Source organism: Antedon bifida, chromosome 11 (genome assembly GCF_963402885.1).
Source record: "Antedon bifida chromosome 11, ecAntBifi1.1, whole genome shotgun sequence".
Lineage (NCBI taxonomy): Eukaryota > Metazoa > Echinodermata > Crinoidea > Comatulida > Antedonidae > Antedon > Antedon bifida.
In genome coordinates this window covers 913,321-940,609 of record NC_136236.1, presented here as the reverse complement: position 1 = coordinate 940,609, position 27,289 = coordinate 913,321, and the positions used below count along the sequence as shown (strand labels likewise).

Below are 27,289 nucleotides of genomic sequence, written 5' to 3'. Positions count from 1 at the left end.
GTAAAAGATGCAATTTAAAGTTAGCGAGGGTAATTTTGTTAATGTATATAGTAAAGGTCACAAATATAAATGAGTTTGAAAGGTTAGATTTTTTGTTTGTTTCTTTTATTTTGGGCAAATACTGTAAATCCTAGAAATAATTTATCTAAAATATAGATATATAATCATCTTTCCCCAATACCAGACCCATTTAATAATAATAATAATAATAATAATGGTAGTCTTATATGATCTAAGTGCTTTACAAACAAAAATGATGGGTATGAATAAAACATTTTGGATCTCAAGGAGAGTCACGTATTGGTGGACTGTACTTGCCTCTTTTTGGTGGTGGTGGAAGTGCAATCCTTAAACTATTCCTGGCACATTCTAAGAACATGGCTTCATTTCTGCAAGCTGCGGGTCCCAAGACTCTCAACACAAAATGTAACTCTCTTGATCCTATGCTACCAGCACCAACACCACAGGATGAACTACCAACACCATGGTTAGCAGTGGTGGACACAACCTGAAACAACATGGTACATAATTATTTGGAATTTCCCGTTTTTTTTGTGACTTTTATCCTGTTTTTATCCCCTCTAATCAATCATCTAATTATTATAAATATGTAAGTAGGATCCTGCACTGAGTGTAGCACAACAAAGCCAAATCAGTAGTAAATTCCTACTTGGGTTAATCTAGCATTCTTCCCTTAATGAATAACCAATCAAAATAAGCCATTCATATACACAGAGAATGCTACAAATGTTATTTACATTTGACTTTATAATAAGCAAGGCTGGTTCTAGCCTTAAACACAAGTATCACAATCAGTGGTGTAACGTAGATACCGAAGGCCCTTGGTTTAGAAACCCTAAGTGGCCCTCCAACGCTGGAGGCCTCATATTTTAATGCCCGTTTTTTACTCTAGGCACTGCTCAGGGGCCCCCATAAGCTCCGAGGCTCCTGGGTTCAGCCAGTGAATGCTCATAGCTGTTACACCTCTGATCACAATCAATGATGGCCGTAGAAATAACGTCACTTATTCCAACTCCAAAACACCAGGGTTAAACACAGTTCATAAATACCTCATCAATAGTATGTTTCAGTACACTAGGCTCTTCCATTATATGTCTAAGCATCAAGGTGATGAGGGATAAAGCACCATTGAATACCGATAGCTGGGTTAGGCTTAGCAGCATCTTAGCCCCGCCAAGTTCAGCAAACTGCAAGGCATAGTGGTGTTGTCTTGTGAGTCGGAGGGACAATCGTAGAACAGCGTGTAGCGTGTCAGGCTCTACTGGAATACTTATCAATCTAACACAGGTCCTACAATGGACAATACAAAAAGTAAATGCAAGTCCCGTATTCATTTCTGAACGTAGGGGAATGAGCTGTTAGGAGCTCATTGTACTAAGCCTTGGTATTATGTGGTAGGGTGGCCAGTTCTTTTCAACACCACCTTATCCTCCCTTGTATTTTCAACCAGGTATTCATTTACAGCTGAGTAGACTGAGAGTTGTCAGGAATTAAACCCGAGTCTCTATGACAATACTACAGCAATAACATTGTGAATTATATAAGTTTTAGTTTTTGAAATACACACATATTTACTCAATATCCTTCATTAATGTTAAATAACTAGACTGGTTTATAAACATAACAAGTTTATTCTGCTGTAATTTTTTTTCTTTTCATTTTCAATTTTTTCTATCTTTTTTTTCGTATTTATATGGTATTGGTTTTTTTTGTAATATCATGAACTTGTGTAAAACAATCAATATTAATTGAACAAGTTGTACTGCACATCAGTCTCGTGAATAAATAAAGTTTATATATATATTCAAATGATTACTATTAGTAGTTTTGACGTACCTTAATAGCAGCGTAATTTGATCAGCCACCAGACCTTCTATCATTACAACCTTAGCTGCCTCACTATCTGTGCTAGCTTTTGATTCTGTGTATTTTGCACCTGAAAAAATGGAAAAACATTTTTTTTTTTGTAAAAACAGTAATGTTAGTAGGAAACGACTGTTGTTTGTTGTTGTCTCTCAGCAAAACTGTGTAGATAAATTAAATGAAAAAGCATGTTCAAATGGCCTATCATGCGCAAAATGCAATTCAACTTTATTTCAGACAAACTGTCCATATGAAACATATAAATTAAAAAAAATAAGAAATACAACGCAACAAATACAACTGTGTACCTATCACAGTGCACTGGTTACTGTCTAATACTAATTGTGTAATACCTATGCTCTAAGTTAATGATACCTTTTAAAAATGCAGATTTCTTTGATTCTTTTGGAGTAGCGTCCTTTTTATCCTTTTCTTTTGAAGTTGCTTCTTTTTTGTCGGATTCATTCTTTTCATCTTTTTTGTCCGGTAACGCTAACATGATTGGCCTTCGGTTTCCAGTTTCCTCATTCACCTAACAGTTATAGAATATATATATATTAATAGAGAGCTTTAGTGATGTAAAAATAGATTAATTAATAAATTAATACGATACTTCTTAACACGATGTATTGTAAGTAGGATCCTGCACTGCGTGTAGCACAATAAAGCAAAATCAGTAGTAAATTCCTACTTGGGTTAATCTAGCATTCTTCCCTTGATGAATAACCAATTAAAATAAGTCATTCATTTACACAGAGAAATGCAATTTTATATAATAAACATTATGTAAGAAATACAGTGTTGTGTTTCAGAAACAAATCACTTGATTCTCAGTGTAGAATCTCCACATATGACAGTATTAGCCTAGTATCATAGGGAAATCCTATGATACAGAAGCTCATGTGACACCACATGTGACAAATTAATACAGCTGTTCAAACTCTGGATTCTTCCTTACCTGAACAAATCAAAATCGCCTAAATTATCAATGCTGTATCTCCACATATGACAGTATTTGACCAGTATCGTAGGCAAATCTTATGATACAGAATCACATGTTACAGGTGTTCAAACTCTGGATATTTTCTTACCTGAACAAAGTTGTTGTAATGCACGATATATTTCCTTCTTCCGGCCGCAAAGCGTATACTTGTTTTGCCACTGTAATAAGCTTCATCTATTGTTTTGTTGTTACTGTTGCTATAGTTACACCAACGTCCCATTGTATCATCAAACCACTTCCATGTATGTGATGAAACCTTTTAAAAAGTGACATTAATATCATTAAATGACAAATTATTGATATCACTAAATGACAAATTAAATTAAATCTTCTTTAATGGATGTTTGGGAATAAATTAAATCAACTATGCTTTTACCTTGAGACTTTGTAACCTCCTCTTTGATGAAATTGATGCTTTTTCAAATAAGTCAATTAGCAATAGTAACGGTGCCAACCACCTTAAAAAAAAAGGAAGATATAAATGGATAAATGTGTATGTGTATTTTGTCTTTTCTAAGCTTGTCTGACTTTTTAAAATAACTCACATTTAACACACCAACATTCATTCAAATATGGTCAAATTTATTTAGAAATAACTAAACCTTTTGGAGCTTTGTTTTGAGATGTAAAAAGTGTAGACAAATGATTTGAACCCATGAGTCTGAGTTTGAACAGCAGGTACCAAGCCAGAATACCGTTTACTTACTTTGGTGTAGTGGGCGTAGTAGCTGCACACAGACACTGTTGCACTGAATCTAGCAACTGAACCAACACATCCATTACTCCTGATTCTTGCATAGTCTTAGCACAAGCCTCTCTCATCTCCTCAAAGAGCAACGTAAAGAGGAGTACACGTGAGGCTAGTTTGCTTGCGGCCGGCCTAGTGGTCACCTCTTGAGCCCATTCATCAATGGACATTGTAGATGAGGATGTTAAAGGTGCAGCGATCTTCAGTAAATCCGTAGCGCATTCTATAACCTAAGAAATAAATATAAATTATTATTATGCACCCCCTATTCACCAGTCTGTGCCTCTTGTTTCTCTATACTAATCAACTCAGGCAACTCATTATTATATTCTAATTTCTCAACAAGTACTCTCAATAGGGCTAGGAATAGTGTTTTCCAAAAAATTGGCATTTCCTTTGGACTTTTTTACTTTATCGTTTTCTTAGCTTTCTGCTTATTTTATTTGTATCTCTATTGATATCACTGATACCCACTTTTAGATTTATAGACAGGAAATATACTGAGTAGGTAGCAAGACTCTTTGCCTTCAAAAATATACGGTATTATATTCTGATTGATACAACATATATGTAAAACATTGATTGTACAATTCATAATGTAATTTGTAAGTAGGATCCTGCACTGAGTGTAGCACAATAAAGCCAAATCAGTAGTAAATTCCTACTTGGGTTAATCTAGCATTCTTCCCTTGATGAATAACCAATCAAAATAAGCCATTCATTTACACAGAGAATGCTACACAAGTGAACAATAAGGAACCAACACAAGTGAGTTGATCGATCACAAGCGTCAGTTTAGATTATCAATCGCGCCATGATTGGTCAAATAAACGGAGCATTTACGTCCTTGCTTTGCGAGCAAATGTATGAATCGTTAAGAGATAGCTTATGCGCGATACATACCTGTTGTATAAAACTCTTAAGCATTGAGTCCCGCCACTCAGCTCCATCTCTATGATAAGCAACTACTAACAAGTCACAAATACGATATACTGTGTCCGGTAATTCATCCAAAAGTTGTAAACATCCTGGCAACATTTGCTTTACAAATCCATCTAATAAAGTCTTATCAATCGGTTCCTCTTCTCGTAACTTCTCCTTTTCTTCTTTTGCTTTTAATTCTTCTTGTTTCTTCTTTTCTTCCTCAGCTTTCTTCTTCTCATCGTCATCCTGGAAGTAAGAACATTATTGCAAATCAAATTGATAAGTGACTTCAGAAACTAACAACAGCTTACTTGAGAAAGTAAACAGTGTTTGCAAAAAGTAGTAGATTCCTGGAGTTAAATATTGGGATGTGAGCCCAAGCTAAATTTGTTTAGAATTGATCAAATATACCAAACCACTTCCAAACTGTAAAGTTAGTCACCTATTGGCTAGTCCTTTACTAATAGTAAGTACTATATTTTTTGTACTTATTTATTTTCCCGTATTGAATCAATAAAACAAGGAAATACATAATTATTTAGATCCAATTGGAAAGATTTAAATAAATTTTGGTGTAAATTGTGACAATTACTTACAGAACCGTCCATAAATATGTTGTCACAAAGTGACATTGCAATAGCTCGTCTCATTTGGTCTTCTTCTGACAAATCCATCATCAGATTCTATTGAAAAGTAAAATTCATAATTAGATTGGCTGGATGGAAAGATAACAGGCAAAGGCCACTAATTCATGTGGAATTACCTACCTGATTGGGTTTGTGAGGCTTCTAATGTGCAATCTTTTAAGAAACAACTTAAGACGTATCTTTTTCCAAAAACTTTGTAATTTTGTATATTTTTATAGTATCGTAATATTTTTGATTATGTAAATTATTGTATTTAAGATTTATATTTTTGTACAGTGCTTTGGTCTCTGGGAAAAGCGTTAAATAAATAACTATGATAATAATAATAAATAATAATAATAAGGCCTTAAAAAATGTTAACAAGAAAAGTTATATTCTTTTGCAAGGAATTACCTGTATTCTTGGTGCATGAGTCAAAGCCCATTCTGTCGCTGCTTCTACAGACGATGTGTGGTTTAAAGCGTCAACGGCGTGCTCTCTTGTGAACCCCATGTCAAGTAGCTACAATCATGGAAAAATGTATTTAAATTAATGATAGATATGGACATTGTAGATGAGGATGTTAAAGGTGCCTCAATCCTTAAGCTCTGTCTACACTATCAAACTTTATGTGACCAGAAAATGCGATGTGCCCATATATGGACATGATGACATATTTGTATCACAATTTTTTCTTTGTCAAACTAGTTTGATAGTGTAGACAGAGCTTTAGTCATCATTTACGATTCCATATCACCAGTATTAGCTATCATTCTATAATATACTGAATCGCAATTAGATAACAGAAATAGACAATAGGAATATCAAAAGGGAAATGATTGGGTGGGAGACAATTGAATGTATTTCAGTATGCAAGCCTGCAGTCTTAAGAATAAGGTACAGTAAATCACATACAAAAAAGTTAATGTAGCATTGTTTTTTTTTTTTGTTTTTTTTTAAACCATATTTAATGAGGGTGATCCATCCAGCTATTGCTGATCATTAGGGACCCTCAGAGGTTCACAAGACAAACATATACACAAGATGCTCTACATAAACAAAGTCTTATTACAAGTCTTTGGGAGTGGAGTAATTTGGTCCTTAGAAAAAATCCTGACATGTGACGGGACTTGAACCCAGGACCCTTGGAGTGGTAGCCAAGCATCATAACCACCAAGCCACAACTCCACTCCATTGTTATTCATCCTCATTAGCTGTGAATAGGCAGCTTACAAGGGGAACTGCAATGCATATTAGAATAGGGTGCTAACAGAATATATTTATGCACATCACACTTTTTTTGTCATACTATTTTGATAGTGTAGCTAGCTTGATAGTGTTACCTTAGTAAATCTATAGCGCATTCTATAACATAATATAAATTATTATTATGCACTCCTTATTCACTAGTCTGTGCCTTTTTTGTTTCTTTATTGCAGCTGTTACTTATTTCCCTCCAAACACTCCCATTAGCCCTAGTCGGAAAATTTCATGAGGAGCACCTCATTCTTCTTGGCTCTGTTATGACTAGCATCTGATTTGTAAGGTCAATGCACTAAATGATAAAGTATGTTAGTTAAATCTTAAACAATCTTCTAACCTGTTGTATATGATCAGCATTTAGTTCTGCCCGTCTACCCACTCTACTCAAAACACCAGAGCCTAGGAGAGCAGCTGCTGTGGGGAGGCTACTGCTACGAATACCAAATGGAAGGCTTGCTGCATCCGATGATGTACCAGCTTGGGCAACTTGAGGGTTTTTCTCTTTTTCACGCTCTTCTCGTACTCGTGTCTCCCCTCGTAAAATGTGGCATAAAATGGCTAGCATACTTTCGGACATCCGTCCTCCGTATGTTTTTAGTGGCTTGCGATTCCATAAGTTCATAACAGCAGTATACGCAGCCTAGCAAAAACAAATATATTACTAATAATAATAATTTAGGGCTGAAAATTAGGGGTAACTTCGTTTTTTCCGTTTATTTTCCGCTCTTAAATGAATTTAAACAGTTTTAACATAAGTGTACAATGTATATGGGTGGATGGAGGTAACAGTAAGTTCATTGAACTATAAGTCTTCACATTTGACTTTGAAAGCACTGCGTTCTCAAAGAAATAAATACAACACACAGAACAAAATGTAATATTATAAGGCGTTATTTGTAAGTAGGATCCTGCACTGAGTGTAGCACAATAAAGCCAAATCAGTAGTAAATTCCTACTTGGGTTAATCTAGCATTCTTCCCTTGATGAATAACCAATCAAAATAAGTCATTCATTTACACAGAGAATGCTACACATTTGGACAATAGAAATATTATGTTTGATTTAAAATTAAATTACTGAAATATTATTTTAAAGTAAAAAACAATGGATAAATAAAGTAGATAATTTTCTAAGTACCTTATGTACTTTGATGAGGTATTGTACTGGACTGAACGGTACAAACGAAGGTGTAGTTGATTTGTTTGGTAGTGTGTGAGGCGAGTCCAACACCGCTGGTGTGCTAACCATCTTCTCTACCAGCATCAACCAAGCGTCTAGGAACTCTCCGGTTCCGTCTGGTAAGTCTTGGTGCTCCAAACCCTGACTGGTTGGTACCCTTCCTCCCATTGATAATGCCCAGTCAAACGTTCTGAAAAACAAAGTGTCATTGTAGAAGTCTGGAAGCTGACTACGTGTTGCATATATTATTTTCAATAACTTATTTAACTCCTCCAAATGGGAATAGACATCACCAATTGTAACAATCTAAACTTTTTAAAATGCCAGGCCAGTGTAATGTTGGCTCTTAAACATTTAATTTTGCATGCTCCGTCCTATGATACACTGTTATTAACAATAAAGCAATCTGCCTGTGCTGTCTTACAGTGCTATAAAAACAAAAATCTATGTAACAGTTGAGTTTTAAGAAGAGACTTAAATTGCATAAAGGACTTAAACTGACAGATGTGAAATGGAAGGTATAGTACTTACTCAAAGAGAGCGTTTAAGCCTCCAGATACAATAAACTTTTGCAACATCAAATGATACGGACACTTCTTATCATCAAACAGCATAGGAGACGTGAAGCCAACAGAGCATATGAAAAATGTTAGTCTGAAATTAAGCAAGATTACAACAATATCAAATATACAGGTAACTATCACTCAAATTTATATATTTAAATGTGATATTTGTAAGTAGAATCCTGCACTGAGTGTAGCACAACAAAGCTAAATCAGTAGTAAATTCCTACTTGGGTTAATCTAGCATTCTTCCCTTGATGAATAACCAATTAATATAAGTCATTCATTTACACAGAGAATGCAATTTTAATTAAACAAAATCAGACATAGTTAGGCAAACTTAAGGAGAGCGTCCACAATTGTGAGAGTTGACTGTACGACATATCTTCTCGGATAAGGACTATAAACCATAGGTCCAGTGTACACATAGCTCATGTGCAGTTTAAAGAACCTAGTACATCTTTCGAGACGAGCAGGGGGTTACCCCGGTGTACTAGTCCACACAAACACAGCCACTGTCACACACGGCTACTGTGCAATTGGGACTGGACCGTTTTTAGGTGTTTACCACCTGTTGTGAGAAGTTGAATAAATAAAAGTAAATTTTATACCTGAATTTAGGTATTGGTGAGTAATCCGGTGGTTGCCATGACAGTCCGCTTGATAACAACTTAGTCAGTGCAGTAGCAGTTGTTCTCGCTGCTTCTGATGGGTCAGCTAAATTGGGCTGCAAATGATGCCCTCTACGTTGTCTCACAGGGGAACCGACGCTTAATTTAACTAAAAGTCCAAAGAGTTCTGCTAAAGCACGGCCTAGCCTAGAGGCTGCCGATAGCAATGGTTTGATCTGCTTCACTTGATGCGTTAATTGTGGACTCATTTTAGATTTTGTTTTCGTTTCGGGCGTGTCACTCCTGCCTTCGTCGACCTCCATTGGTGACATACTTTCTCCGATATCCATCATGGTGCTAGAATTAGTCCTAACAGTCTCAGAATCGGGAGTTTGCGCCATTGACTCTCCCTCCTCTTTGTTGTTATCGTCTTTTTTATTTTTCAAGGCATCATCTAATATACCATCTTTAGGTAATAATTTGTCCATGTCTACTTTGCCAAAGTCACATGTTTCAGGCAAACTGTTTGGTGTACACAGTCCAAGTAAGATAGTACTCTCCCAAACTAGAGAGGAATAAAGCTGACTTAGTCCTTGTAGAACGGTTTGACCTAAATCTGACCCCCAATGGTTCACACACATAGTTCTAACATCACTCTGAAAAAAAAAAAAAGTGAATTTAGTCAATCAAACAGGATTTAAAGACATTGGCATTCCCAACATTTATTAATAGTTATAACATGTAACAATACCACAATCAGTGGCTAGGAGTGCTCACTAGCTAAACCCAGGGGCCCCGGAGAAGTGCTCAGAGGAAAAAACAGGCATTAAAATATGTCAAAAAAGGCTAAGAACGCCCAAGGCCCACTTAGGGTTCCTGACCACAATACAATATTTTATTAATTAATCACTTAAGTCTTGACATAAGTAGTGACTTACCTGACCAACTTTACAGACATGTACAAACATTGTAATGTACGCATGTGCTGCTCCCATAGCATGTAACAGGGGTGTACGTTGTGCTGACAATATCGCTTCCTCCGTCTTGGGAGCTGCATTAGCAAGCTCTCGCAATAAAACGGATCCACCAGGAGCTTCTAGTGACTTGTGCAGTGGTTCTAGAGATTTCAGGACTTCAGATAGATGCAGAAGACCTTGTTTTAAGACTTGTGGCTCTCTGGCTAGTGTCTGTTGAAAACACATTGGAGAGATTAGAATTGTAAGAGTAACTTTAAAGAAGTCCTCTCATTAGAGTAATACCTGATAGATACATTCAAATGATCAAGATACAAGTGCTTTAAGGATTTTAGATAGATGCAGAAACCTGTTTGGTTTCCTAGTTATAAAAAAATACTGATCAAAACCATTTTTTTTGTTTTAAGCTCTGTCTACACTATCAAACTAGTTTGACAAAAAAAGTTTGATGTGCCTAAATATGGTAGTGATCGTCACATTTTTTGTCACATAAAGTTTGATAGTGTAGACAGAGCTTTATAAATACTTACGAGAACAGCTTTACAGACACTGGCAACAGCTTGGCACGCAGGATTTGAGGGGAATTCAACTGGAAGATTAGGTAGGCTTAAGATACCAGTCAAAGGCACTAATCCTTCCTGACCTATGAACTCTCTACAATGATCATCGGTTGTGTTATTGCTTAGGATGGCTTCTACGAACTTCATCTAGAAAAAGCAGCATATACGGAATATTTAATTTCATTCATTTGTCTCATTTAAGAAGGATAGTGAATTAATTCGCTTATGGTTATCCTTAGCAATTTGCTTAAATATATGTATAAAAAAGAAATAAAGTATAACTTACAACATTTAATATATAATCTACAAGAGGCACTGGTTTCTTGACCTCTGGGTCAGTTGACCTATCAAAAAAATACAAATACAATATTAGTCATCATTTACGATTCTTTAGCTCCCATTCTATAATATACTCACTGAATCACAATTGCAGAAATAGATACTAGGAACATCAAAGGGGAAATGATAGGTTGGGAAACAATTGAATGTATTTCAATATGCAAGCCTGCAGCCTCAAGAATAAGGTACAGTAAATCACATACAAAAAAGTTAATGTAGCATTGTTATTCATCCTCATTAGCTGTGAATAGACAGCTTACAAGGGGAACTGCAATGCATATTAGAATAGGGTGCTAACAGAATATGAAATAAGGTAAATTTGTCAAATTCTAACCTTTTGATTCTGAGAAATGTCATGTTTCTGTGCCAAAGAACCTTTAAATTGGCTTTTTTTTATTACTAAATAAATTCAACTTACTGCTGTTCCTGAATTTCAATTTTTGGAGATGTTGTAGCAGTTGCTGGTGGCATTGTCATGTCCTCTTCATCCTCTTCGTCATCGCTGGATCCATCGTTATCGCCACTATTACTTTGTATATTCTGATTAATCACTGTCTCCACCTTAGACCCGCTTTGACTGCATTGATACTTGGAGTCTTTGCCCATTACAATGATCTCTTCCAACAGCTGAAAAAGTCAGTCAATATATTATTTACATTTTTGTACACTATCAAATCTTAGTTGGTTGTAATTAACCTAACCAGCAAGCAGATTGACCAATCAAAAGCGATTAATTATTAGAACCGTTCCTTGTGATTGGTCAATTCGCTTACATTAAACACGCTTATTATATTTAAATAATTTATAAGAAAACAAACATGGTTGTTTATATATTGTAGCTTAGTTCTTGATCACTCAAGCGTATAATAGACGCCAGATGAGGAAAATGTAAGCAGTCAATATGGCATTGGTATTCATCCTCATAAGCAATGACAAGGGGAACTACAATGCATAAAACAGACGCCAGATGAGGAAAATGTATGCAGCCAATATGGCACTGGTATTCATCCTCATAAGTTAAGCTTGCTAACAAGGGGAACTACAATGCATAAAATAGTAACATTTTTTAATTATCTAAAAAGTAAGAAATTTGGTGGTATTGTAAATAGTGATGAAGACAATTTAAAGAGTTACTTAAGACATATAATAAGTTCAGACCAATAACCTCTTGAAAACATCTTCAGTTATACCAAGTGAATGCCACTTAAAGACTTAAATATTTATTGACTTAAGGAAAATACTAAGTACTTATATATCTGACATAAGTATAATTGGTGAATATGGCCACTGACTTGTAATACAATTCAAGATTCAAGAAATGTTATTGGTTGACTTTAAAATGGAAATTTGTTTTGCTTGGCATAATAAAACAACAAAGAAAAATACATCAAATTGCAAAAGGCAAAGTTACCTTAATGATTGCTTTCATTGCATCTGTCCGCAAGGATGGTTGATGTCTCATTAGTTCATCCATAGCATTACCCAATGCTGATGCAGTGTCGCCTAAAATAAGTAAACAATGATATCATACAAACAGAAGCCTACAATATCATTCCTTGGTATCCTAATACCTAAACATATCTTTAAAACATCCAATAGATAAAAGCTGTTTTCACTCGCTAGATCTTTACCCCGTCCGAGGAAATATAATTGAATGTATTTCAATATGCAAGCCTGCAGCCTCAAGAATAAGGTACAGTAAATCACATACAAAAAAGTTAATGTAGCATTGTTATTCATCCTCAATAGCTGTGAATAGGCAGCTTACAAGGGGAACTGCAATGCAAACAACATACATATTCATTCACAATACTTGAACATGGTCAACTGAACGCAGTCATCTAAATGCAGTTAACTGAACGCAGCCTACTGACTGCAGCCTATAGTCAACTGAATGCAGTCAACTGAACACAGTCAACTGAACGCAGCCAATTGAACGCAGCATACCGACTGCAGCCTACTGACTGCAGCCTACTGACTGCAGTCAACTGAACGCAGCCAACTGAACCGTTAGCACTTACCTAATGGATCTGAACTTCTCCTCCTCCTCATTGCAGGTAGGTAGTCTGGAGATAAAAGAACTTGGAAAAGCTTCTCAAATGGTTTGCATTGGACAAATGCAGCCAGGCCTCTGGCATTTAAGCACAGGGCACTGAAGATGTTGGGTAGTGAGCCTAGCACCTCCTTAGTGGCTGGAACCTATGGGAAATATTACATTAAAAATAAGCATACAACATATGGAGTAACGCAGGTTTAGGAACCCTAATCGGCCCTCCAAAGCAGGAGGCCTCAGGTGTTTTGAGCCTTTTTCAACATATTTTAATGCCTGTTTTTTCCACAGGGCCCCGAGTTTAGCCAGTGAGCGCTCATTGCCTTTACGCCACTGCATACAACCCAAAATTTATTCATTTATCAGATCACCAAATTCATTCTTTTTTTAAAATTCTACAATTATAATTGTCTTTCCCAATTCACTCTTTCATATAACAGGGTATAACAATTATATCAGAGAAACAAATTACAGCCACCAACAGATACATAAACATGTATGTATTTCAATATGTGTGTCTGAAACCTCATTAATAAGGAACAAAACAGTCAAATAGAAACTTTAATGTAGCATTGTTATTCATCCTCATTAGCTGTGAATAGCCAGCTTACAAGGGGAACTGCAATGCATAGAACATACATATTATTATTATACAAGTTATTATTATGTCAACTTACATCTTTTATAAGTAATGCATTCAACATCACATCCGTCAGTCCAGTGTCTTGGAGTGATGACAACAAAGATGGCTCTTGAAATACATATACAATTACCAACTCACAAGCTGTAAAACAAGTAAAGTACACACATTAAGTCCGAACTAAATCTTAGGTTCTTATGTATTGTATGCATTGTACAAGTGTCACACAATCATGCAAATAATTGGATTGATTCATGGAAATTTAGAGGGCTATGTGCAAGAATCAGTGTTGGGTTAAGGATGAATATGGTAGTGATATGCCCAAGTATGGTAGTGATATGCCCAAGTATGGTAGTGATATGACATCACCATGTCCATATATGGGCACATCACATTGTTTTTGTCACAAAGTTTGATAGTGTAGATAGATTTTTAGGGGTTGGGTTAAGAAGGACCTGGTCTGAGAACTAGAATATGCAGTAGGCCTTTCTTAGAAATAAAAATTAAACAGTATCATGTAATGTTAGCCCAGTGGTATAGAATTCTAGAGTAAATCTGATTTCAATCTCAACCTACCTAATAAGAACAAAGACGGCCCATAATACTCTGCATTGCTGATTATGTGTTTGAGCGATGAGGGCAGTGTTCCGTCCATAACTGAAAAGACAAATATGGTAGCGATATGCCCAAATACGGTATTGATATGACATCATTGTGTCCATATATGGGCAAATTTTTTTTTTTCACATAAAGTTTGATAGTGTACACAGAGCTTTAGACTACAATCAAATTTTTGAGAACAAAATTTGAGAGAATAAACAATAAAATTGTCTAAATACCATGTCTAATGCTGTCTGAAAATGCTGCATCTGGGATAGCTTTCTTTAGGAAGTTAAGCATTGATTTGAAGAGAGCTGCTCTCTGCGCAAAACACTGCAACCCTGCAACAAACAATGGATGTTTAAAATTAACATTCATCATTAATTTTACTTTTATTTTTTAGATAAAAAATTAATGGCATAAATAAGTTTAATGAAAAAAGTTGGTTTAATTTGAACTCGTTTCAGTTCGAGTGTCTAATTTGTATTTAGGGTATAAATAAAGTACTTACTTAATTTAGGTTTTGGTTGTTCTTTGCTGGTGCCCGCCTCTTCTCTACTCGTAGACGGCCCCTGATTAGTTTCCATGGCTTCACTTCCAACTGAACTTGGGCTGGCAACATTAGTCTCCATGGCAACATCTTCTGGCTGATGGATAGGTGACATAGATCCCTCTCTGGCACGAGACGTTGTGATGGATGGATAAATGATGTGTGGTACGTCTTGTTTGCATAATTCCACCTCATGCTACCAAGAGTAATGATGTACATAGCATCTCAAATATGTATATATACTATAAAGGTTACCTTAAATCCATATATACCATATATCCTCAGGTATAACCCCATTTCGAGTCAAATCCCAACCCCTACTTTATCACTGATTTCACAAACAGGCATATCCCTGGGTATAGTCCCAGTATTCACTTTTGGTCTGGATGTAGGCCTCTCTCTAGCCAGATGCTTATCAATAATTTTTTTTTCCTGAATCAGGGTTTCCCCAAGTATAGTCCCGCTCCAAAGTCGGCCCAATTTCATGTTCTAGGAGTGCAATATTGGTTTTAATTATTAAGCAGCATGTGTGCTTATCTATGGAGTGCAATATTGGTTTTAAAGTTCAATTATGGGAGTATCAGGCATACGATCTAAAAATGATTGCATCCTTAGTAGAACTAATAATATGGTGATAACATACTGTACTGAAATGTAACAAGATAATACCTCTAATCTGTTGATGAAACAAGCTAATCCTCCATGTGTTTGAAATGCTGACATGTCAAGGTTGGTAATCAAATCAACAACTCGTACGGCCCTTGTCACAAACTAACATAAAACAAATAATAAGTTTTGTGAATACCGCAAAGAAGGTCATAAGATTATAACCTAATTTAAATACAACATTAATTTAGAATGTTTAATGTTCGTAAATTGATCATCAATATGTTCTTGAATCAGAAATTAAAACAAATTTGTAAATCATAATTGCTTGTTTTCACAATTCAATATATTTTCTCATCATTTTCAAGAATCATGTTGATATACTGAAAATGTATTAATTAATTTGAAACGATAAGATGAGGAAATCTGTAAGAATGTGAAAAAGTCGCCCCAACTGAGATTCCAACCCGGTACCTTCTGCTTGATATGCAGATGTCCTAACCATTAGACCACAGGGGCTTTCATGGTATTGTTCAAATCCGATTGGATAGCGACTCTATAACAGCACTATCAATATATAATATTTACCGTTGTATGTAGTTGTTCATCATGCCCAGACCACCTAATAACCTTGAGTAGAGACTCCATCATACCACATGACACCAACGCTTCACCCCCTGCAACAAGACAACACCATCAATATTTACACATTGCATACAGCAACTTTAGAATGAGTGGTAAATTATCAAAACGTTTTAACTTTAAGTTCAGTTACTTTACAAATACCAGATTAAGAATGATCATTGAATATAAGTGAGAAATCATGGATCATAAACAAATGGAATTAACAACTTTATTTTAAAGAATTGTTGAAGTTTAATTTAAGAATAATAACTTGCGTTGGTATTCAAATAAATCCATCTTATCAGAAATAAAAGTTGATCAATACCTGTTTCATAGCTTGCTAGGTGATATAAAAATGAAAATAGTGCTGTAGCAAATGAGTGTGGGAAGGCTACTTCATTTGGACCTGAAACAAACATAAATATATATATGATTATCGTATATCCTCGGGTATAATCCCACTTCAGGTCTAATCCCACCCCTACTTTATGTCTGATTTCACAAACAGGCATATTACAGTTACTTAGTACTTAGTGGGTTACTCAACAGGTTACTTAGTACTTGATGGGTTACTTAACAGGTTACTTAGTACTTAGTGGGTTACTTAACAGGTTACTTAGTGCTTGATGGGTTACTCAACAGGGTACTTACTTGTCATTGCTTGAATACATCTTCTAACAAGAACTGGTAAGAAGCCATGATATGAGGCAGCACCTGTAGCGCTTACGATATTTTGAAGCCTTAAAAAACATAACATTGTAAGGTTTAAACGACATTTGAAAACCATTTTTTCTAGTTACATATAAGATCAGGATAAAATTCAACAAGTTTCTTTGCTGTCAGCTAACAAATATTCACGGATGGGTATTTGTGGGGACTTAAGTGACGACTTACTTTGGATTTCTGTCTAGGTGGATAATAGATGTCAGAGTCCTTAAGGCAGCTGCATTGATTTCCTGTAGAAAAATAGTGTAAATAAAAAATTAGTACATTTCAATGTTTAAAATTTTGCAAATGTATACTAAGAATGATACTGTTGGTATAAAGTTTGTGGTACACCACATCTGTTAGTTCTGAAAAGAACTGTTGAGGTACTCAGCGTTTTGATCAATATACTTTGATCATACTTGGGAGTGAGAATGCAGGAAGTCCAGGAAATTGGGAATATAAGATGTCCTGCATTCTCACTCCTGAAACATATTGATAGAAACATCGAGAAGCTCAACAGTTCTTTTCATAACTACATACTGTACTTGGTGTACTGCTTTATACCAACAGAATGATTTAGCCATCAAAACAAATATGATACTTACCACAAGGTTAGTATCATCTAACTGCAACACATCTACTAGCTCTTCTATGAAGCCAACGTACAGTAAAGAACTTGACGAATCTGGTATTGCACTGGTATACACTAATAAAAAAATAAAAAAAATATCCGTCAAATATTTCAAATAATATCTCATAAAGCTCTGTCTACACTATCAAACATTATGTGACAACAAAATGTGATGTGCCCAAATATGGACATGATGATGTCATATCACTACCATATTTGGGCACATCATACTTTTTTTGTCAAACTAGTTTGATAGTGTAGACCGAGCTTAATGATACAATTAAATTACATTTGTTATTAGTATTATCAATAGTTGTATTCCAAATATGGAATAGACGTACCAAATAAGCAGAATGACTTACCTAATATAGAAAGGGCCTGTAGCCTAGCTTGTACGCAAAGAAGTCGTTTTTCATAGTCAGAAAATGCATTACCTAACCTCACATGTGTAAACAGCAACATCTGGATAAAAAAAAATAAAAATGTTAATTAAATAAATAATTTTTCATCAATATATCAACTTAAATAATTTGTTATCTTGACTACAGCTCTGTCTACACTATTAAACTGACACAAAAGTGTGATGTGCCTAAATATGGTAGTGATATACCCAAATATGGTAGTGATATGACATCATCATGTCCATAAATGGGCACATCGCATTTTTTGTCACATAAAGTTTGCTAGTGTTGACAGCGCTTAAGTATCCATATTTATGGAGTTATAATAATAATATTGGTGACAGAATAACTAAGTAATGAGTAACTAAATAGAAATACACAACCAACCTGTTTGTCTTTGGGAACTGTGTATTTTGTACAAAGCTCTTCCATAATAAGAGATGAACTTTTTGGATGCTGAAAAATAATATAATTATTAAGTCTTAATAAAAGGTATTTGTTTGTTCTTAATTTCCATTTTCAACAAAATTTTAAAATTAAATGATGGTTTTAGCTGCAATATTTATTACTGTAGATTGTTTTTAAATGGAGTTTAAAGATTTGATAAAAAGATTTTAGCAAAATTGTTTATTCACACAGATCTAAGCATAAACATTAAGGGAGAGACTTACCTTGTCTATGTTTTCTAAATGAATAACATTAACAGAATGGGAAGCACTCTAAACAAATTGAAAAAAAAACATAGTGAAGTAAAGTAATATTGAGAATGCATATAAGAACATGAAATTATTTATTCATAAAATAATTAATTTATTACCTTTTTCCCCGACTTGCTTTCTGGCTGACTTGAATAGAATTCAAAGTGCAATGTAGTAGCAGTTACTGGGCATTTCTAAATATAAAAAATTAAAATAAATTGATATTTAAAAAAAGTGGCTTCAGAAAGAAGACAAAACATTGCAACCAGAAAGTATTCATAAAAAAAAATTGATATCATTGATGAAGACAATATCAATATTGATAACAATGTTGATAACAAGATTGATAACAATGTTGAAAACAAGATTGATAACAATGTTGATAACAAGATTGATAACAATGTTGATATCATTGTCAGAAGGCAGATTCTTGTGGATATCATTGATGAAGACAATATCAAGATTGATAACAATGCTGATATCATTGTCAGAAGGCAGATTCTTGTGGATATCATTGATGAAGACAATATCAAGATTGATAACAATGTTGATAACAAGATTGATAACAAGATTGATAACAATGTTGATAACAATGTTGATATCATTGTCAGCCAGCAGATTCTTGTAGGATATCATCCTATGTTTGCAGAAGACAACAGGCCCATACCATCCAACTCCTAAATATTAACTTAACCTAACCTCTAAATAATCTCTCAATATACTACAGTATCCGACATGGGATGAAGGTTGCTGTCAGAAGACACGATACTGCAGAGTGTTTCTTGTCACTAGACATGTTAACACTCATGTATTGAGTAAACAAGCAATACTTACAGCGCCACGTTGACAGCATTCTGCAAGGCCAAATCCATTCTCTTTGCCACCCCAGCTATCAGCTAAATATGTAAGCCTCTTCAGTAACTCTTGTCTCTTATCTCCTGACAACTTCACAATAAAATTGGATCGTTTACTGCAAAATAATTTTATAAGATTATTTATTTATTTTAATTGATCTAAATTATTGATTTTAAATACTTCTTGGAACTATGATTTATATTTATGAAATTAAATATAATGTTTTTTTTTTAAATTGAGGGAATGTCCGTAAAAGTAGCGATAGAGGGAGACTCTGCAATTTATAAAGTGTGAAGTAAACAAAAACAAACAAACCTGAAGACATAGATGAGGTTTAGGACCACTAGAACAGTCGTCAGATCTGATGAGGCTAACAATGTTGTTAGATGCTACAACACATTAAAAAAACATGTTATTTTTATTTATTTTTGGCGAGTCATTAATTTGATATGGGGGAAAAGAACAAACCGCACATAATATCAAGAAAATCGGTCTTACCTCGATGGAGTTATAAAGATGTCGTGAAAAACTATGTTCTATGAGTAGCGATGTAAAATAAAGAATGTTGTGAATTAGTTCCTTGGTGGCGCTGTTCTGAGGCCGATCGCAAAATAATTGCCACGATTGCGGCGTTTCTGTACAACATCCCTCTTCAAGTATGGCATCGAACCGGTCAAGCACATCGATCCAGTGGTAAAGTTCACACTGTGAAAGACATGAAATCCATTTTAAGCCACACGCGACCATTACATGTGTAAATTCTAAAGTACCATAAACAATTCTTTTTTTGTCTTTAAAGGGTTCTTCCCACTTTTATTTCTTCAAAATAGCTCATGAATAAATATACAATTAATGCACAATGTTTAACGTACGGTACATAAATAATTTCATTTTTTTTTTAAAACTAAAGTTTATCATTAAAATGAACAATTTTAGTGTGAACAGGCCATAAGCAATACATTTTAATATAGATTGTAGGCTATCTGGCAGTAGTGTGAACAGGCCATAAACAATTGTAGGCAGTCTAGCAGTCAAACATGATGCTTACCTTTCCATAATTCCAGGACTTGATTTGTTTCAGTTCTTGCAGCAGGTTGTCACATGATTTCAACTTGTCAATCAAATACTTGCAATCTGCAGGCTGTAAACAATTAGGTTAGAAGGGAGCATGGCAACATTATTTTACTGCATCTTATTAAATATGTATTGTCCCCAAAAATGAAAAATGAAGATTAATTAAATCAGACTTTGAATATATGTTTTTTTCAGTTTTAATAAAGTTAATTAAAAATTAAAAACGAAAAAAAAATAATGTTTTGACTTGTAAAAAGACAAAAGAAATGGTTAAATTCAATCAAAAATCCATTGGCTGGCAGCCAATTTGACCATTTTTTGCTTTAAATTACATTTTCTTCAGGTAAATACATATTTTTTTCCGATCCAATTTTTGGTCAAAGTGGATAACTATTATGTTACATTAAAATGGAATATTCAACCAAATTTTTTTAAAGAATTATTTTTTCAGGGGGACAATACATCTTTAATGCAATAACAAATTATTTTAGTTTGTTCCAATGTAGAAGTATATGAGGCAGTCACTGCAGTAACCAGCAATGTGTATGATTACAGTAGAGTGAACAAAGTTACTGCAGCATATAATAACTCAGGTCAGCGTAGGCACATCACTGACAATCAAAAACATCCAGACAGTTAGTTTAATTTTTAAATTATTTAACTTTAACTTTAACTTTATTTCGTCCACATGGGAAAATATTTTGAGTGCTTTTCACAAAATTGTACAAAAATATATAAAAACGTTTCATATAAAAAATAATTAATTACAATACTACGCTCGCGCTAAGGTCAAATTTTCGTTCGCCAAAATGGCGAAAGGTTTTGAAAAACATTAGCCAAATTGAAAATCCTTTAGCCAAATTTAAAAAACCATAAAAATTCGCAAAAATGTTTATTAAATAAATAATGCATGTATTTGTTTGTTATTTTACTTCTTTTACATTTATATTATTATTAGGTATCCCAATGAAGCTGATTTTCGTTACCGCGATTTTAACACGTTCGTGAAATTTCAAAAAGTGACGTGTCTTTGAAGTTAAAAATATACTATTTCTTATGTACCCATGAGAATAAAAATGATATGCCTGGAAAGATCTGTTTAAGGGATTATTTTTATATATTTTTAATCTTTGTTTATTAAATATTTTAATAGAAAACGCGAGTTAAAAATGAGGTACAAAAGCCGGCGAGCCGAAATCCGCGCGCTAAAAATAACTGTGGAAAACACCTACCCATTTTCGCACCCGATCGCACGAGGTCCATAATAGGCGGTGGAGTAATTTTTGTTGCATGTTATCAGGCTTTCAATACGCTTTATTTTGATATGTAAATCGGTTATTATTATTATGTACATCCGCCTCATATGTCAATTTTAACGATAAAAATTAAATTTTTGAGTCTTTCTCATTATCAAAATCTGGCTAATTTAGTATTGAATTAAAGCTAATTTATATTTCTGTTTGATAAACCACATCGTTTTATTTGACTTTGCGTGGACCTCGTGCGAAGAAGCCAACAAGACCAACCACTGAAAAAAATAATCCCTACCATAAATATCAGTGTTTACCATTTTCCTTACGGGGGATTCAGTTCTCCGCTTATTACTAAATTACCGTCGCCCAGGCAATGTGCATGGTATGCATGTATTAGCGCGTTAATTAAGGATTGGATAACCCCCGCAGTGGACTGTTCCATTTTCTGAACTAGTCTTCGCCGCACACGAGGCATGTCGAAAAATGTCGCCTCTTATCATGTAATATTTGCTTTGAAACGTCAATTTTACAGATTCATTAAATTATTTAATAAGTGGAATATTTATCAATCTATTATATAAAACAAGTACGTTAGGAAGAAATGTACCGCAGAAATTTAAGAAGCTTTGAATTTGCTATGCAGCGGCCGTAACCCATTCTATGTAGGCGGCCGAAACGCGCTTTGGCCAGGGTTGCTGTTGTAGTATACGCTGTTTCTTAGCTATTCAATTTAAGCGCAACTTTCGGTTAGAATAATCGAAAGGGAAATAAAATTAAACGTGTTAACATTATACTATTGAGGTAATTACTTTGTTAAATTTAAAATTCCCCTTTTTTTAAATAACAGAACAGCCTCGTTTACGGAAGTATTCGTCCACATGTTTCTGTTTACATTTTCTTCTCGAAGTTCATTTTCTACGTCGAAGAATAGGGACTTCCCCTTTTATTCGCTCATCATCACGTCGACGACGGCCGGCCACGAACCAATCACATTAACTGTGTGTCATTAAAACGTCATCGAGGCACGCTCTGCGCATGTTTAAACAGAACTAAAAAATGAACACGGCGATCGTGACGTCGTCACATAAAATGCTGTGGTGGTAAAAAGTGTACCCGAGTCAGAAAGTACCGAAGTGTGGCGAATTCTCGCTCCCATAAGAAGTCACGCCGACCAGGCTAGGCCTAGGCTTGGAAATGTATTTTCGCCAATTTGGCGAACGAGGCAATAATTATTTTCGCCAAATGGAGACTCCAGTCGCCATTGGCGAATTGGCGAGCGGTTAGCGCGAGCGTAGACAATATTTAATAAAAAATAAAAAGCTGCAATACATCAAAAATTTCAAAAATTATGCAAAATCATTTAACAGTCTAATAGAATACGGAACAAAAGAATTAAAATATCGCATAACCCTGCTATTGCACGATCTCAGCACATTTAGTCTTTTTGATCTCATTTTAACATGTTTATTTAAAGGGTGGTTTGAGTCGTCGCATATTTTCATAGCCTTATTTCTTATGATTTTGTTGCAAAGGTCATCCAAATTATGTCTAGATCCTGTGATCCTACCTACTTTATTTAATATTCGTTGTAGTCTGGTTTTTTCTTCTGTTCTACATCCACAGAACCAGGCAACACAACAGAAAGTGAGCACACTCTCAACAATCGAAGAGTAAAATAAATTTAATACAGTTCTATCTACCCCATAATTTCTCAGTTTTCTGAGAAAGAACAGTCGTGTATTTCCTTTTTTTATAGTATTTTTACAATGTTTCTCCCAGCTAAATTTGTTATCAACAGTCACACCTAGGTATTTGTAGCTTTCAACAGATTCAATTTCCTGATTATTAATTTTTAGGGGAGCCAGAGCAGTACATTTTTTTCGAAAATCAATTATTACTTCTTTGGTTTTCTTTTCGTTTAGTAAGAGGCAATTTGCCTTACACCAATTCGAAAAAGCAACGATTTCATCATGATATTCAGTTTCACTAGCTCTGTTTTTTAATAGGCCAACGATGGCGGTATCATCCGCGTATTTTAAATAATGTATGCTACTAGAAGTTGACTTACAGTCATTGGTATATAAAATAAATAGGAGGGGGCTTAACACACAACCTTGGGGTGATCCTATATTTGTGTTGATCACACTCGACTTATAGTTACCAAGAGATACCTTCTGTGTTCGATTGCATAAGAAACTTTCAATCCATTTGATTATGGATGGGTTCACCTCTAGCTTAATCAACTTATCTATTAAGATGGCAGGATTAAGGGTATTAAATGCTGAGGAGAAGTCAGCAAAGGTAACTCTCGCATAACAACTTAAGTTATTTGTATGCTGGTTTAGCAGTTGGGTAAGAGTTAGTATCGCATCATCGACAGATCTGCATGATTGGTATGCAAACTGATATGGATCAATTAAATGGGATAAGGGAGTAATAATTGAGTTACACATAAATTTTTCAAAACATTTCATCACTATCGAGGTTAAGGCTATTGGGCGGTAGTCATTCAAAATCTTAGGGTTTGGAATTTTGGGTACTGGAATAATAGATGCATCTTTCCAGACCGATGGTACAATATGATTATCTATGTTATATTTATTATATATTTTTTTAATGTACAGAAATGTTATACTCTTAGTAGTCCTAAAGCTCTGTCTACACAATCAAACTTTATGTGACAAAAATTACGTCAATTAGCTGTTACTGAATCTTTTCCTCATGTTTTATCATCTTTTGACTCTTTCCTTCTTGATAATTATCTTTAATTCTTTTTTTATATTTTTTTTGCATATTTAATTCAATTTTTTTGTATATAATAATTACTCTTTTTTTGTATACTTACAGCTTAATACATTTGTTTATAAAATTATAAATTTATTTTAGTTAAGATCAGGGACTGCTGACTCTTGTAGTTACAGTAAACTTATTTACTTTAGCAGTCCCTGACCAATTCATCTCTGTATATTTTATCTTATGGTTTGTTGGTCAAATAAATATGTGAAAATGAAATACAATGAGCCTGAGCAATACATACCACATCAGATAATGTCTTCTTAATTTTACTTTTGTCAATCTTCATTTTCATTACTTAAATATTATCATCATCTGTAAGGTAAAGAATAAGGTGCTTGAATTACAACAGGATCTGCTCCTCTCATGTCTCAAATCCAAATTACTTTTTATAATAGTGGTGGCGTTAATTTGACCATGGTCACCATTATCTATGACCCTCTAGCTCGCAAGTTTTTTTCCTTCTGATCATGCAGTGCCATTACAAATTCTAAGATGCTTTTTTAGTAGATTTTTATTTTTTTTAAATATTTTAAATCTAAAATTTATGTGTTGTAAGCTAATTGCAATAGGGCATATTTGGGCAATTTATCACAATTATTTATTGTTTTCATTAGTCATATTATACTTATAGTGGATATTCACAGTAATCACTCATTTTAACTGACATGCTTTATTCTATGTGTGAATTATTTATTTTAATTATTTAGAGCATGGAGATTACCTAATTTGTCCCATAATATAAAGAGGCCTTAGGGACTAGGCTACCTAACTTTAAATACCGCTCTCAGTCTACCATAAAGTAAGTAACTTTAAATATTGTTACAATCAACATCACCAGAAAACTGTTTTTGTCACCAACAAATACAATATATGAGCCTACTGTATGCAACATAAACCAATTTAAATCAGGGATTGAGAGTATTTAGTTTTAGGCCTAGCCTATTCTATTTGTTTTGGTCTGTACACAACAAGACGAATTCTCCAAAATTACTATGGAGGGCCAAGGAACAAATAATTTAAAGCTCTTAGGCCTAGCTAGCTAGGATCATTGCAAAAAGGTAAATCAAGTGCCAGTGCATCGTCATCCATAAGCAAAAATACAAACGACGTCCACTTTTCTCGTACCTTCTCGAACACGCAGTTTCCAAATTCATATGGTTAAGTACGATTTAAATGCATAATCAACACCTTTTTGCACACAAATATTTCATGTTATAATTCATTTGTTATACCATATGTCATTCGAGCTGACTTTTGTCAGTTTAACCACATAAAACTTCATAAATCGAACTACTAACAGATTCATACTCACATGTACTCGACCGCCATTTTGAAAAGATTCAACAACAATACCCGGATGTTGTTAAGAACTTTTATATTCGAACGTTTAGTTATTAATAACTGAACAAAATTGCCTTTTTAAACACCGGTGAAATAAATTTCTAAGATATATATTTTTTTGGATTCTATTTAGTTTTAAGTATATCATTTAAATTGTGATAAAATAAATAAATCTTGGCCTACATGTCCCAAAGAAGTTTTTTTTTAATAGAGGGCGCAAACTATCCTTGAATAGGAATTCTTGTCACGTGATATTTTAATCAATAGTGATAGAGGGGGTAGTTGCGTTTTTTGATATCGTCATAATATTTTTTTCCTATTTATTAACTTATACCTTCCTAAATTAATAATTTTACAAACAAGTAAAACATTGTCTACACATGAGTCTACTTTTCCATGAATAATAAAGGTGTATATGATGGGAAAATAGATTAGTTATGCTATCGGTCAGTACGGGAACCAGTGAACTATAATCACTGCGATTACCATCAATAGAGGGGGTAGTTGCATTTTTTGCTTATATCATATAAAATTGTTAACAATTAATTAATTATAAACTTATAATATATAGTAAACCGTACTAAATTAATTTTGTTTAAAGCAAGGAGTGGTCTACTCATTTTGAGGTGCTGGATACTACTTTTAATGAAGTATTTCATGAATAATAAAGGTGTATACCTGTATAAAATAGATAATATGCTATCGGACTATTGAATCTTTAGGGCCTATAGCCTCATAGCTATATGGAGTATCCTAGCAACTCCTCACTTTCTTTAAAAAAAATTAATTTAGAACTTTCAATATTAACATTTAAATGTTGTAGAGGGCGGTAAAACAGTATCCGGTTTATTTTGTATTGATTTTGCTGACTGATGTCTTGATCGATTTTAGTCCGCCGATGATGTCAGCAGCAGTACGTTCAGACCACTGCACACACTGTACCACAAAAAGGGTTTTGACGAAATAGGCATACATCGCGAAATTACGGTAGTTTGTGGAAAAGGTAACTAGTATTTTTTTTTTTGTAGTAATTTTTCACGATCATTTTTGTCGAGGAGGATGATGGGCAACCTGTTAGGAACAAAAACTATTATAAAAGTTTAATACTTTATTTCGTTTACTTTATTTAATGTATACGGCCAAGATAAATAATACAAAATAATAATGTGAGTTGAAAATAAAACCGTAAATAAGGTGAAAACCAGAAGAAAACAATATTTCTTGTCCTTTTAGCCCTTTTAGCCCATATATTTGATTTTAAAAAATAATAACTAAATTATCGAATGTAATGTGTTGCATTTTTTGCAGCGTGGTTCATAGATCTCACGGTTTCAGAAGTTTATAGCTATGAAGGTGTTGTGTAGCTTTGTTATGCGTTGTATTCTTGTCGCCTCTCTTGTGCCGAGGAGCACTACAGGTGAGTAGACACAAGAAATAGTCATCTTACCACATGGTCATCTTACCACATGGTCATCTTACCACATGGTCATCTTACCACATGGTATTTGTCAAATTAGGCCTACCTGCGCGCGCTTGTAAACCAAGCTTAACGTGTACTTCTAATCTATAACAGACCTGAGATTTATTTAACTTTAATTGATATAGGACATGCTTGTTTGAGCCTGTGGTATCCCTTTGGTAATAGTTGCTATAGAGTCTTTGAGGAACGTCTCAATTGGGTGGATTCACTTCAAGTATGCAAAGAGCATGGGGCGAGTTTGGTGGCGATAAATAGCCAGGCAGAAAATACGTTCGTAGGTGGTGGACTGTGCAGCAGTAGCAGCGGTG

At 34.4% G+C, this 27,289-nt stretch overlaps 1 protein-coding gene across 2 annotated transcripts in view; it reads right to left on the bottom strand.

Moving 5' to 3' along the window:
* The window catches only part of LOC144855525 (E3 ubiquitin-protein ligase HUWE1-like), a 45,679-nt gene extending 21,207 nt beyond the window's left edge, over positions 1-24,472 (bottom strand). For both annotated transcript variants that reach the window (XM_078713413.1, XM_078713414.1), the window contains exons 1-39: positions 24,402-24,472; positions 20,086-20,178; positions 19,536-19,742; positions 19,353-19,426; positions 19,017-19,152; positions 18,302-18,376; positions 18,156-18,203; positions 17,872-17,940; positions 17,446-17,545; positions 17,058-17,158; positions 16,639-16,700; positions 16,396-16,484; positions 16,070-16,150; positions 15,709-15,797; positions 15,184-15,285; positions 14,476-14,710; positions 14,204-14,305; positions 13,941-14,021; positions 13,402-13,508; positions 12,696-12,873; positions 12,086-12,177; positions 11,093-11,301; positions 10,622-10,679; positions 10,306-10,482; positions 9,740-9,988; positions 8,802-9,457; positions 8,159-8,281; positions 7,586-7,817; positions 6,786-7,088; positions 5,600-5,707; positions 5,156-5,242; positions 4,539-4,805; positions 3,594-3,865; positions 3,264-3,345; positions 2,976-3,143; positions 2,260-2,416; positions 1,858-1,957; positions 1,071-1,311; positions 319-508 (exon numbers count right to left, since the gene is read on the bottom strand). In XM_078713413.1, coding sequence (XP_078569539.1) covers positions 319-508; positions 1,071-1,311; positions 1,858-1,957; positions 2,260-2,416; positions 2,976-3,143; positions 3,264-3,345; positions 3,594-3,865; positions 4,539-4,805; positions 5,156-5,242; positions 5,600-5,707; positions 6,786-7,088; positions 7,586-7,817; positions 8,159-8,281; positions 8,802-9,457; positions 9,740-9,988; positions 10,306-10,482; positions 10,622-10,679; positions 11,093-11,301; positions 12,086-12,177; positions 12,696-12,873; positions 13,402-13,508; positions 13,941-14,021; positions 14,204-14,305; positions 14,476-14,710; positions 15,184-15,285; positions 15,709-15,797; positions 16,070-16,150; positions 16,396-16,484; positions 16,639-16,700; positions 17,058-17,158; positions 17,446-17,545; positions 17,872-17,940; positions 18,156-18,203; positions 18,302-18,376; positions 19,017-19,152; positions 19,353-19,426; positions 19,536-19,742; positions 20,086-20,178; positions 24,402-24,452 — 5,851 coding nt within the window. In that variant the 5' untranslated portion in view covers positions 24,453-24,472. The remainder of the gene's footprint in view (positions 1-318; positions 509-1,070; positions 1,312-1,857; positions 1,958-2,259; positions 2,417-2,975; positions 3,144-3,263; positions 3,346-3,593; positions 3,866-4,538; positions 4,806-5,155; positions 5,243-5,599; positions 5,708-6,785; positions 7,089-7,585; positions 7,818-8,158; positions 8,282-8,801; positions 9,458-9,739; positions 9,989-10,305; positions 10,483-10,621; positions 10,680-11,092; positions 11,302-12,085; positions 12,178-12,695; positions 12,874-13,401; positions 13,509-13,940; positions 14,022-14,203; positions 14,306-14,475; positions 14,711-15,183; positions 15,286-15,708; positions 15,798-16,069; positions 16,151-16,395; positions 16,485-16,638; positions 16,701-17,057; positions 17,159-17,445; positions 17,546-17,871; positions 17,941-18,155; positions 18,204-18,301; positions 18,377-19,016; positions 19,153-19,352; positions 19,427-19,535; positions 19,743-20,085; positions 20,179-24,401) is intronic.
* Positions 24,473-27,289: the final 2,817 nt, after the last annotated feature.